The 12,547-nt window shown below is 42.9% G+C and overlaps 2 protein-coding genes across 3 annotated transcripts in view; both read right to left on the bottom strand.

Annotated features, from left to right (window-relative positions):
* Wdr35 (WD repeat domain 35) overlaps positions 1 to 6,840 on the bottom strand; it is a 56,280-nt gene extending 49,440 nt beyond the window's left edge. For both annotated transcript variants that reach the window (XM_050141976.1, XM_050141975.1), the window contains exons 1-4: positions 6,697 to 6,840; positions 5,793 to 5,910; positions 3,384 to 3,455; positions 1,650 to 1,742 (exon numbers count right to left, since the gene is read on the bottom strand). In XM_050141976.1, coding sequence (XP_049997933.1) covers positions 1,650 to 1,742; positions 3,384 to 3,455; positions 5,793 to 5,910; positions 6,697 to 6,720 — 307 coding nt within the window. In that variant the 5' untranslated portion in view covers positions 6,721 to 6,840. The remainder of the gene's footprint in view (positions 1 to 1,649; positions 1,743 to 3,383; positions 3,456 to 5,792; positions 5,911 to 6,696) is intronic.
* Positions 6,753 to 12,547, bottom strand: part of Matn3 (matrilin 3) — a 25,042-nt gene continuing 19,247 nt past the window's right edge. Inside the window, exon 7 of the mRNA XM_050141888.1 lies at positions 6,753 to 7,000. Coding sequence (XP_049997845.1) covers positions 6,753 to 7,000 — 248 coding nt within the window. The remainder of the gene's footprint in view (positions 7,001 to 12,547) is intronic.

The following is a 12,547-nucleotide window of genomic DNA, read 5'->3' as shown; positions in this document are numbered from 1 at the left end:
AGGTTTGGAGCCTGCCCTGGAACTAGCTCTTGTAGACCGGGCTGGCTTGAATTTACAGAGATCCGCCTGCCTCTGCCTTCCGAGTACTGGGATTAAAGGCGTGCGCCACCACCACCCGGCCTGCTTTTGAAATTGTTTTAACATGACTTCAGAGAGATAGCTCAACAGGTAAAGGTGCTTGCCACCAAGGCTGAGGACCAGTGCTCCATCCCTGGAATTCACACAGCAGGACAGAGTGACTTTCGAAAGCTATCTTTCATCTCAGCACATACATTGTATCATGTTGTGCCTACACACACACACACACACACACACATGCAGAGGCACACAATTCAAAGTGAAGCTCAAGCAAAACCTACTGTAGTAATGAATTCGTAAATGGGAGGCTGGCGAGATGACTCAGCAGTTACAAGCATGTACAGCAGCTCTTCGAGAGGACTCAAGTTCAAGTCCCAGCACCCATGCTAGGTAGTTCACAACCGCCTAGACCTCGGACTCCAGAGGGACATGGCACCTACTTTCACATGCACACGCTCCCACCCAGTGGGCACACATGCACATAATTAAAAATAAATATTTAATAATAATTTATAGAAGGGATGTCCTGAATCTTTTTACAACTGTACATATTTAACTAAGCCTTTCCTAGTCTCCAAAAGAATAAGTACTGAGCTGTTTTTCCAGTAATAGAGACCCGTCTAAGTTAACCCTTCTCTTCCTCTCCCATCCCCTAACCCCTAATCTCCATGTGCCCCCAGCCCATCCTCCTCCACTGGAGTTCTCTCTGAGACAAGAGGCAGAAACTGTGAGTCATTCATCAGAGATGAGAGGAATTGAATCCACAAAAGAAAAAGAAGCTAACAGGCTCAATACAGGAAATACAATAAAGGCAGTCTTGCCTTTGACTTCTTCATAAATGTGTTTTTATCTAATCCTAACTCCAGCTGACCACACAGGCATAACTCCCATTGGAAACGAGGGGGAGGAATTGCTTCATATGGAAACTATTCTAAGTGTCTCGGCTCATTGTGGCGATGTCAGCAGTCACCTGATTCATTTTCCTAACACAGGCTCACAGATCAAAGGAACAGGATGAACTCTTCCTGCCGGTTACAAGTCTATTTCAGAGATATTATTTCCCCATCCAAACACTGTTCAGACTCTGCTTTGTGAACGATCAAAGCAGCCCTCCTGAGCCAGCGAGATGGCTCAGAGGGTAAAGGTGCTTGCTGTCTAGGCTGGCGACCTTAGTTCAATGCTGGGGTCCCACATGGTAAAGAGAACCAACTCCCACAAATTGTCCTCCAAGCGCCACATGTGTGGCACATGTGCATGCACACACATATACACAAATGAGAGATATATAAAGTGTCATTTTAAAAATGTACACAGCTCTCACAGGCTAGAGACGTGACCCAGTGGATAAGGGCATTTGCTGCCCTTGCTGAGGACCAGAGTTCAGGCCCCAGGACACACAGCAGGCAGTTCACAACAGCCAGTAACTCCAGCTTCAGGGGATCTAACATCCTCTTCTGACCTCCAAGGGTAACCATACACAAGTGTGCATACACACAAACACTCACACAAATGTGCATACACACACACATAATAACAGTAAAATAATTTTTCAAGCATCTCTCCTAATATACCTTTATACAACATCCAGACAATGATAAGCCCATTCTGATCACTGGTAGTCAACTTCTGATACTGTTCATTCCATGTTACAACTTGAACAGCACCTAGAACATTAAAATAACAATTCAGAAACTAAAATGTCTATAATTCATTTCAAGTTTGTACCTTTGTGTAAATGAAAACCAAGAGGATATCAATACATTAGCATACAGTCAGTCTTTAGCATTAAGTAAGATATAAATATAAAAATATTCATGTGCTGCAGTTGCTGATATTACTGTCTGCAACAATGCAAATATTCTTTCATATGCACCCATCTCACACCTCCAAAGGCCTCTCCCCCAGCTGACAGCACTGCCATAGAGCTCCTGTGGAGCAGATAGAGGCATCATCACCAAACTGGCCTAAAAGCATAAAATGTCATAAGGATGCCAGACTGTCCTTTGCGGTATTTGGTTTGCTCTTGGTTGGTCTGTCCCATATTTTATTCTCTCTTTTCCTTCCATCCCAGTTTCCATTCTGTTCCACACTCCTGGGTACAGCTTCAGCCTCTGTGTCTGGTGTAAGAGGTTCTTTTGCATTTGTGTTGATTTCATTGGTTGAATAAAGAAGTTGACTTGGCCTTTTGATAGGGCAGCCCTTAGGTGGGTGGAGTAGACAGAACAGAATTCTGGGAGGAAAAAGGCAGGCAGAGAGCCGCCCGCCATGAAGCTGCCAGGTCAGACATGCTGAATCTTTCCCGGTAAGCCACGGCCTCGTGGTGACATACAGATCATTAGAAATGGGTTGAATCAAGAAGTGAGAATTAGCCAATAAGAAGCTAGAGCTAATGGGCCAGGCAGCAATTTAATTAATACAGATCTCCATGTGATTATTTCGGGCATAAGCTAGCTGGGTGGCCTGGACGACAAGCAGCCCACAGCGGCAGGACACAGCCCGCTGCTCCACCTACAATATGTGTCAGTGGTTTTCAGCCTGTGGATGGCAACCCCTTTAGAGGTCAAACACCATTTCACAGGGTCACATATCAGATATTCTGCACATCAGATGTTTACATCACAATTCATAACAGAGCAAAATTGCAGCTATGAAGTAGCAACAAAAACAATCTTATGATTGGGGGGGTCAGTACAACATGAGGAACTGTATTAAAGGGTTACGGTGCTAGGAAGGTTGGGAACGACTGCTCTATGTTCTATGAATAACTGGTTCCATTTTCTTATCCCTAAACACTTTAGTGTGTATTTCCTAATGATATTCCCTTTACAACCCACATTACAAATTAAGAAATTAACACTGGAGAGACACCATCTAATACAGCCCATTTAAATATCATCAGCTCTCTAGAAACTGTCCTGCATAGGACTTTCCTTCTCACGCTAGGGTCTTCCAAGGTTTTTCAGGTATTATATTCTTTTAGTCTCCTTTAAGTTGGAATCACAGAACAGATCCTTCAAGAGAATAATATACATTTAATATCACACAGATAAATAACACAAGTTTGTAATGTATAAACTAAGAGCCAGGTGGGTTTTTTTTCAGGTTTATCAAAGATGATATTTAATTTCTGTCAAAATGAGTTATTCTGGAACATGATTCAATAAAAATGATTACTTCAATACTATTATTGTCCAAATAATAGTATTTGATTAAATATATATTTTAACATATACATTAAGTAGATGATGACATAAATGTCTAAATGCTGTTCAAACATGACAAAATTAAAAAGTTAAATTACTTACCACTATGCCCTTCAAGATTCTGGTTCATGGAAAGGTTGCTAGGGGCTGCTAGGCCCCTCAATTTTGAGTCATCTAAAACAAACAAGCAAAAAAGCCTATAGTTAAATATATAAAAGGAAAAGATTACAAGAGTTTAACATATCGTGGGTTATGAGAAGGATATGGATCCGTGAGATATTTTGTTTTAGATGAGCTATGACACAATAATCACAAAGTCACAACTTCAGAACAATTCAGAGCTTGGTACACAGTACATATGCAATATCTGGTGATTGCTACTGGCGGATCTGTTGAGTATCTACTGTTACTATTAACTATAATACAATGGCACAGTTACAACCGCCCAACCATATTTCTTATATCTGTCTCTTAACACTATCCACCATGATTATTAAACTACAAAATCAACACTTTTCTTCGTTCCCAAACTTCCTAAGAATCTGCTTCCCAGCTTTCTCACTAAGTTCATGGATTGCCCTGTTTCCCACATACTAACTGCAGCTCATCAAAAGTTCAGTCATAAAACAAAGGTGATGGTGGTGGTGGTGGCGGTGGTGATAGTGTTTCATTGAAGCAATGCCTTGTTTCTGTATTTGACCTTAACCTTATAATCCTCCTGCCTCTGCCTCTTATCTGCTAGGTTTACAAAAAAAAAAAAAAGGAAAAGAATTTTGTTTCTTTTTAGCCTTCCCTAAATGAACTTGCAAAGCAGATACAGTCCCCAGCTACTTAGAAGATAGAAGCAAGAAGACTGCTTAGATGGCTTGAGCCTAAGAGTTCAAAGCCAACCTGGGCAACATAAACTTTGTCTCAAAATAATAATAACCCTTTAAGGGTAAACAAAATGAATGCATTTCTTGATATAACTAAAATGTGTTATATATTTTAAGCAGAGTAAATAATGCATACACACATAGTTACATACTTATATATTTAAGAAACAACAGGCAGAAAAAGCACTTTCTTTTCATACACAGTTAAGAAAATCAAAGAACTGGGAGGTCCCAATACGAGTCAGAAGCCAAGCTTTAACTGGTACTGAGCATCTGTCTTCCAAATAGACCTCTGCCTTTTGCTGATCGTAAGCAGGAGAACAAGTTCAATACCAGCCTGGTCTACATTTTAAGGTCTAGCCAGGGCTACACCAGGAGAAACTGCAGGGAGTTAGGGGATCTACCTTTTATTTCACATAATTAAATATAGTACAGCAAAGCTATCGTTCTCCTTTTGGCTAAGTCTATCCAGAAGCCATTTATACAAAAGGCGGGAAACAAGGACTGAAAAGTGAGACAAGCGTCTTTCCAATCTGAGCCCTGTCAATTACTAGCCACAAGACCTTGAGCAAATTATTAACTGACCAGGGCTTCAATTTTCTCATCTCAAATACCATCTTCTTAACGTCAAATTGCCACCCGGAAACATGGCAAATATCCAGTACCTGTGACTTAGCGCACAGTAAGAGCCACCCGGAAACATGGCAAATATCCAGTACCTGTGACTTAGCGCACAGTAAGAGCCACCCGGAAACATGGCAAATATCCAGTACCTGTGACTTAGCGCACAGTAAGAGCCACCCGGAAACATGGCAAATATCCAGTACCTGTGACTTAGCGCACAGTAAGAGCTGTGAGCCAGTGCTCCACTACAAAGCACACAGCACTTGCATGACAGGAGAGCAAATTTTGATGTCTTCCCCGGTCTACTCTGCAGCCGGGAGCCCAGCTCCTATCTCTTCCGTAATCCTTCGAGAGATGATGCCATACCAAGCCTAAGATTGTAGCTGAGCTTACTCCCCCTCGTTCTCCAGAAGAGGGAAAATCCAAAGACAATCAGTAACTTGCTGGAAGTCATTCACCAGTCATGTGACACATTCATTTCACCTTGCGTCTCTCCGTCTGGATCCCCAAACTACATTAGTACTATCAAGATCCTCAACCTAGAGCCCCCGAGATGGCTCAACAGCTATCAGCACTTGCCGTACAAGCCAGACAACCTGCGTTCAATCCCCAGATCCCACAGAGGAAGGGGAAAGCCAACTATCGAAAGTTGTCTTCTGACCTCTACCCCACAGGCTGTGGCGCATGCTTATCAACACACATCACACACAATAAATAATAAACTTTTTAAGTTTTTTTTTCCAATCTAGAGCAACCCTAGAGAGGTCAAATAAATGCAAAACTGTAATTTCAGAGAACGTGAAAAAGACAGCTTCAGGAAAAAACTGTCTGATATTTACGTTACACATTCTCTGCCCTTTATTGCAAAGGTACTCTGGAAAAAGTCACCACCAAATATTTGAGTTTCTTTTCAGAAAGAGTTAAAACTTCATAATGACAAATCACGGAAGAAATAACACCAGCCATTTTTTTTTCTACCAGCTTCACACATGGACTGGCGACGATCACTTACCTGTCTGTGTCTCTAATCTCAACACTTTGAGCAATCCATCCTCACCACCACAAGCTATGAACCCTTGGTCCTTGTTCCAGGATATGCATTTCAGCTTCACGTTGTTGGGAACAGCAATCTGTAACAAGAATCGTAGTGACGCTAGTTGCTTTTCACGATGGAGTTGGGGAGGTCACCAACCAGGAGATGTAGAAGGATGAATCTCTTCCAAAAAGAAACCTGCACAAACCTGTTGTGGCCCACGCTGGCAGTCCTAACACTTGGGAGACCGAGGCAGGAGAATCTCACGTTACTTGCCAGCCTGGGCTACACAGCAACACCCTGTCTCAAAAAGGGAGGATGAAAGGAGAGAGAAAGAGTAACTCCCTGGGGAGGAGTTGGGGAATGAGTTATTATGAAACTGGGTGTGCCCCCCCCAAAAGTCACAGGTTCTAGTATTCAGTAAAGAAGTGCACATAAGGGAAGGAGAGTGACTGCCAAGAAAACAAGAGGGGGGAGGTGAGGAGGGAATCACCTCACGGATTCAAAAATGCGGGAACTGAGACCTAAGTCCGCATCGCTGCTCTGACTCCCTTTCTCTCCACACAACACTTATCATTTCTTTCCCCTGGCGGGCAGCCTGTGGTCATCTACCGTCTGGATCAACAAGTGGCCGAGGAAAAACCCACCAGCGACTGGTGGTCACGTTCTGTCACTCAAAAGAGTTTAGGCAGGACAGAAATATGAAAAAATCCTTTAAAAACTAGCTCGGCCAAGGACTATCGAGCTCAAAAACCAACTTGAAGAGATGACAGAGAGATGGAGACGGAGCCAGGAGGCAGCTGTCTGCAGTCCCGGGAGGATGCGGGCACCGGCGGCCGCGGTGATGGAGGTGGCGCGACGGCGGGCCCCCGAGGAAACTCACTTTCTTGCTCAGATAGAAGAACATCGTGGGAACTCGGAGAAGACGACCCTCAGCGGTCACGGCCCGCAATATATAACGAGTTCTACACCTCCATTCGCGAGCACCGGCGGCACAGAGAAGCTCCCGTCGCCTGGCAACCGCCGCCACCCAGTCGCATCCGGGGCACTAAGAGAACATCCGGTGTGGCCCTCCAGCCTGGCGCTGGCTGTCTTGCGCCTGCGCGGGCGATGGATTGCTGTGGAATCGGTCTGGGGCGAGGTCGGCGGGTTCTGCGCTGCAGTTGGGTCTGTACCTTCTTGGCCAGCTACCGATTTAGCGCCCTGCCTTCACCCCCATCAGCAGCGCCGCTATGCTACACAGCCACGCTACACCTGGACAGGCGCGCAGGTCAGGTGTCAGTATAGGCTAAAGAATGGAGCCCCTTCCCAAAAGGTCTTGAGAAGTCTTTGTTTTCTATCTCATCCCCCAACTCCCACCCCGGCCCAACATCTTTGAAAAGAAAAGTCGCTTTGTTGCATTTGATAGGCTACACCACTGAACAAATAAATGGCCGCGCAGATGTGCATTTTGATGGTTGCCTTCTCCTTTGAGGGAGGGACCTGATGAATCCTCGGAAGCAATTTAGGAGTAGGTACTATTTCTTTGGAATCTGTCTTAGGGTTTCTATTGCTAGGATGAAACACTGTGACCAAAAAGGAAGTTGGGGAAGAAAGGGTTTATTAGGCTTACAGATACACATTGTACTTCATCACTGAAGGAAGTCAGGATAGGAACTCAAACTGGGCAGCAGACGAGCTGATGCAGAGGCCTTGGATGGGTGCTGCTTAGTGACTTGTTTCCCATGGCTTGCTCAATCTGCTTTTTTTTTTTTTTAACAGAACCCAGGACCACCAGCCTAGGGATGGCACCACCCACATCAATCACTAAAAACTGCCTTACATCCGGATCTTATGGAGGCATTTTCTCAGTTGAGGTTCTCTCCTTTCCGATCACTCTAGTTAGTGGGTCAAGCTGCCATAAGACTAGCCAGCAGAGAATACCTAAAATGCCTTACAAACCCCAACAGCCCTTATAAAGGAGGGCGAAGGACCTGTGAGTCATTAACGTTATAATTGCATTGGCACATACCCTCTAACTTAAAATATTTGAGCTGTCGGGCTTTTTCTGTCCGGAGAGCGATTTTTGTATATTTTTAACTTTTTTAGACGTCGTCTCACGGTGAGTAGGGGTGGAGGCGCACATGTGGAGATCAGAAATTCATACCATGTGCCATCTTCTAACCCCCTCCTACGGCGGGATCATCGCTCAATAAACTTGGAACTCACCATTTGGGCTCGACTGCCCAGTCCACGCACTCCAGGACCACTTGCCCCCAACTCCCAGTCATGGGAGTTGAACCACAGCTAACCAGGCTCTTGGAGTTGCTGGAGATCCAAACGTGGGTCCTCATGTCTGCAGCCAGCACTTCATGTACTGAGCCAATTTCCCATGCCCCCATTGTCGTTTTTGGAAACCTGAATGTTAACAAAGCCCCACCACTCCTGTAGAGTTATTTGGTCTCACTATCTTTTTATTATTTATGGTTTTCTCTTTATCTTAATCTGCAGCTATCAACATTGACTTATGTTGTATAGCATGTGCTTTACACAGAAGTGTTAATTTCCCCATTGGAGTCTTTCCCCATCCAGAGCACAAAACCTTTGAAGCCTTTGACCTCACACTGTTGTCTGACCACGTCTACAATGTAAGAGTCCAGGTTGTTTTGCCTTCCATAGGGAGGCTACTTAAAAAAACAAACAAACAAACAAACAAAAAACCCTAGAAATAGATCCATCATACTATCCAGCCATGCCAGTATTGGGTGCATACCCAAAGAATCCAAGACAACACACAATAGAAATGCCTGTACATCCATATTTAACACATCACCATTTACAACAGACAATCGGCACAGTCAGACTAGGTGCCCATCAATGGATTAAAAAGGTGGCCATCAAGAAGATAATATCATTTGCAGGAGTGCAGAGAGAACTGGAAATCATGTTAAGTGAAATAAGTCAGGAAGACAAGTATCACATGGTTTCTCTCGTTTGTTTGCGGGGGGGGGGCAGAGAATAGTAAGGTGAGTTTTAGATAAGAGGAAGAGAAAGAGCAGAAGGAGAATACAAGAGTGGAAACAGGAAATGGAGGTGGGTGTGATCGAAGTTCATTCATTCTATGTGTGTCTAAAATTGTCAGTGAGGGGCTGGCCAAAGGTGGCTCGTCAAGGAAAGGCACCCATCTCCTGATGACCTGACTTGGGTTCCTCAGACACAGATGCTGGAAGGAGAGTAGCAATTTCAAATGTTAGTCCTCAGACTTCCACATGTGCACTGTGGCACGGCACAGGTGCACCCATAGACACACACACTCACACTCAAGGGAACACACAAAACTGTATTTAAATATTTCACTGAGTTTATTTAGGAACTTCCTTGCCATTTACCCTGAACTGGCTGACATTTTAGGCCTCAAAACAGTGTGAGATGAAATTATTGAGGGCATATCTTCATTTTGTTCTTTCTGTTTCTCACCTGTTACACATTCAAGAATTACTAATTCAGTTCAACACACATACTTTTAATAGAAAGCATAACAAGAGCCACCAAAAGAAATCAGCCATGACATCAGTGTAGAAGGATAGGAACTTTACTATATTAAAAACAACACAAACCAAAACAGATCAAGTAGCCCAAAGTTTAGAGAATTATTTTATTCCAAAAGTTACAAGTTGCATCTAAAAGTACACATATTAGGTATATTCTGAGTAAAAAAAAAAACAGACTTATTACCAATGTTTTTTAAAAGATAGTATTAGATCTTGATGCTTGTTACACTCGTTTTATAAATACCTAATTTTGTCATCTATATGCTAAAACGAAATGATAGAATTCAAGGTTTTTTTCCTCCTTGGCAAAGATCTTAGCACCGTAAGTTTATATCCAGTTCTCTTTAGTTGCTCATTTCTATGACATTAATGAATTAAAAGTGGCGTGTAGCATTCACTTAATCTCTGTAAATTATTTTTAGATACATGCGTTATAATCCCTTGATTGTTTTATATTATCTATTGTATTATAATCCCTTCAATAACATTTCAGCAAAAAACAAAAGTATTAAACAACTCTAAATATATTCATCTCAGTTTAATTATTTGAATGTTTTATATATTCATAAAATTTGCACTCTCAATAGTAAGGCTGGTTTGTATTATAAATATGACCAAGAGAAAAGAGACAAGGTTTTGTGAATATGCTCACCTTATTAATATAAACATTTAAAACTTATAAGGCTCAATCAGTCAATAACAAAACATTGAATTTTTCACTTTTCATCTTATTAATGATTTCACAGTCATAGCTTAGAGGCATTAAAGTTCTTTATAAAGGTCTGCACATTTATTTCCTTGAAAACTGATCCTCCAGGAAACCCTCATACTGTTTACTGAATAACAGCCAAGCATTTACAGCGGCAGATTATTAGCAGGAACGTCGGACATAAAGTGTACTAAAGAATACATATTGCAGGTACTAAGCACTCCCCATTTCCAGGCGAGAATTTCTGAGCAGTTTGACGATGTACTTGTCCATATTCAGTTAACTTGCAGCTTCTTCAAAATGTTGTCAAGTGGCTAGACGTTAAGGCCAAAGTGACTTATGTTTAACACGTTAGAAAACATAAGCGTGCTTTCAAACCCTTCCACACAAAAGAAAATTATGTCCCACTATAAGTGAACAGAATGATTGTCTCATCAAAAGCCTAATCTAAAATTCAAAAATTCATCACGAAACTACACTCCTGCAGAGATCTTCAGTTCTTTTTTTCTCACCCAAAACTGAATTGGAACAATATCTCTCAGTGGAGAGTAATGCTTATGAAGTCTTGATTTAAAGGAATTGTTGAGTTATCCCTTGGTTTGGCTTTCTGGAGATTTTACATTTCTAGATTTTACATTACTGGAAAACCTTCAATAGATGAAAGAAGAGAAAGATTTCTTCCGTGTGTGGTGAGGAGAAAGGCAATGCTACTCTAGGAAGAGCGAATGCTGGCTAAGGACAAACACCATCGTACGCATGCGCAAGGTTTGGGAGCTGATTCCGCCATGCTGCCCACACCTCCTCCTTCCAAGTGCCTACCCCTGTCTGAATTCCATTCCTCTGAGGTATGTGGGAATAGAGTTGTTACGCTGAGCGATGCTGAGATAAAGTTCTTTTCCAGAGCTAGCGCTCGGAGTACTAACTTTGAAATTTGTGAGACAGTGTCGTGTTACGTTTTGAAAACCATTTCTTGACATCTTGGCTTACCAAATTGTATAACCATGTGTCGTCTGAGGTTCAACATCCAATAGATCGGCGGATTTTTTTTTTTCTGGACATAGGAAGATTTTGAGCTAAGAGTTACTTTTAAATGGGCTGGAGAGATGGCTCTGCAATTAAGAGCACTAGCTGCTCCTCCAGAGGACCCAAGTTCAACTCCCAGCACCCACACAACAGCTCATAACTGTCTGTAACTCCAGTTCCAGAGGATTTGGCACCTTCACACAGATATAGAAAGAGGCAAAACACCAACACACATGAAATAAAAATTAAAAAATAAAAAAGTTACTTTAAGGAATCATACTTAGTTGCTCTGTTATGTAAGAGCTCAATTAGGCACATAAATTGCTATTAAAAAAAGAGCTGGGCAGTGGTAGCACAAGCTTTAATCCCAGCACTTGGAAGGCAGAGGCAGGCAGATCTGCATAAATTCAAGGCCAACCTCATCTACAGAGTGAGTTCCAGGACAGCCAGGACTGTTGTTACACTGCTACATGGGAATCCCTGAAAAAAAAAAAAAAGCACTAGGGAAAAAATATGCAGTTTTTATATTTAATGTTAAAATCATTATCCTGAGTGAGGTAACCCAGACCCCACAAAATGAATATGGTATGTACTCACTCATAAGTGGATACTAGACATAAACAAAGGGCAACGAGCCTATACCTCAGGATCCTAGAGAAACAAAATAATAAGGTGAGCCCAAAGAAAAACATATACAGACCCACCTGAAAATTAGAATCAGACAAAAATTTGGGAGCAGGGGTCAGGGAGTAGAAGGGAGAGGAGAATGGGGGGTTGAGGAGAACTTGAGAGAATGGGATGGTCAAGATGGAGGAAGGACAGATATGAGAGCAAGGAAAGAGATATCTTGATTGAGGGAGCTATTATGGAATTAGCAAGAAACCTGGCTCTAGAAAAATGCCCAAGAATCCACAGGCATGACCCCAGCTAAGACCCTAAGCAATAGAGGAGAGGGTGCCAGAACTGACCTTACCCTGTAGTCAGACTGATGATTATCTTAAATATCATCATAGAACCTTCATTCAACAACAGATGGGAACAGAGGCAATGACCCACATTGGAGCACTGGACTGAGCTCCCAAGATCGTTGAGGAGTGGAAGGAGTGAGAGTATGAGCAAGGAATTCAAGACCACGAGTGGGTCATCTACTGAGACAGTTTGCTTGAGCTAATGGGAGCTCAGCAACTCCAACTGGACTGGGAGTGAACGAGCATGGGAACAACCAAGCCCCTCTGAAGGGGGTTGACACGAAGGGCCAGTGTTAGTGACACTGGGATGTGCCTCTGCTGCATATGGCGGCTTCATGGGATCCTATTCTCTTTGGATGTAAACCTTGCTCAACCTAGATGTAGTAGGGAGGGCCTTGGACTTTCCACAGGGTGGGGTGCATGGCACTCCCTTAGGGTTGGAGGGGTTGGGGGGAGGGTCTGTGCTGGGAAAGAGAGGGGACTGAGAGGAGGGGAGAGAGTGGG

This window comes from Alexandromys fortis, unplaced genomic scaffold, assembly GCF_014885135.2.
Source record: "Alexandromys fortis isolate MF-2015 unplaced genomic scaffold, M_Fortis_MF-2015_v1.1 scaffold_30, whole genome shotgun sequence".
NCBI classification, from domain to species: domain Eukaryota; kingdom Metazoa; phylum Chordata; class Mammalia; order Rodentia; family Cricetidae; genus Alexandromys; species Alexandromys fortis.
Note: the sequence above shows the minus strand (reverse complement) of the source record. Positions and strands in the feature narration are given on the sequence as shown.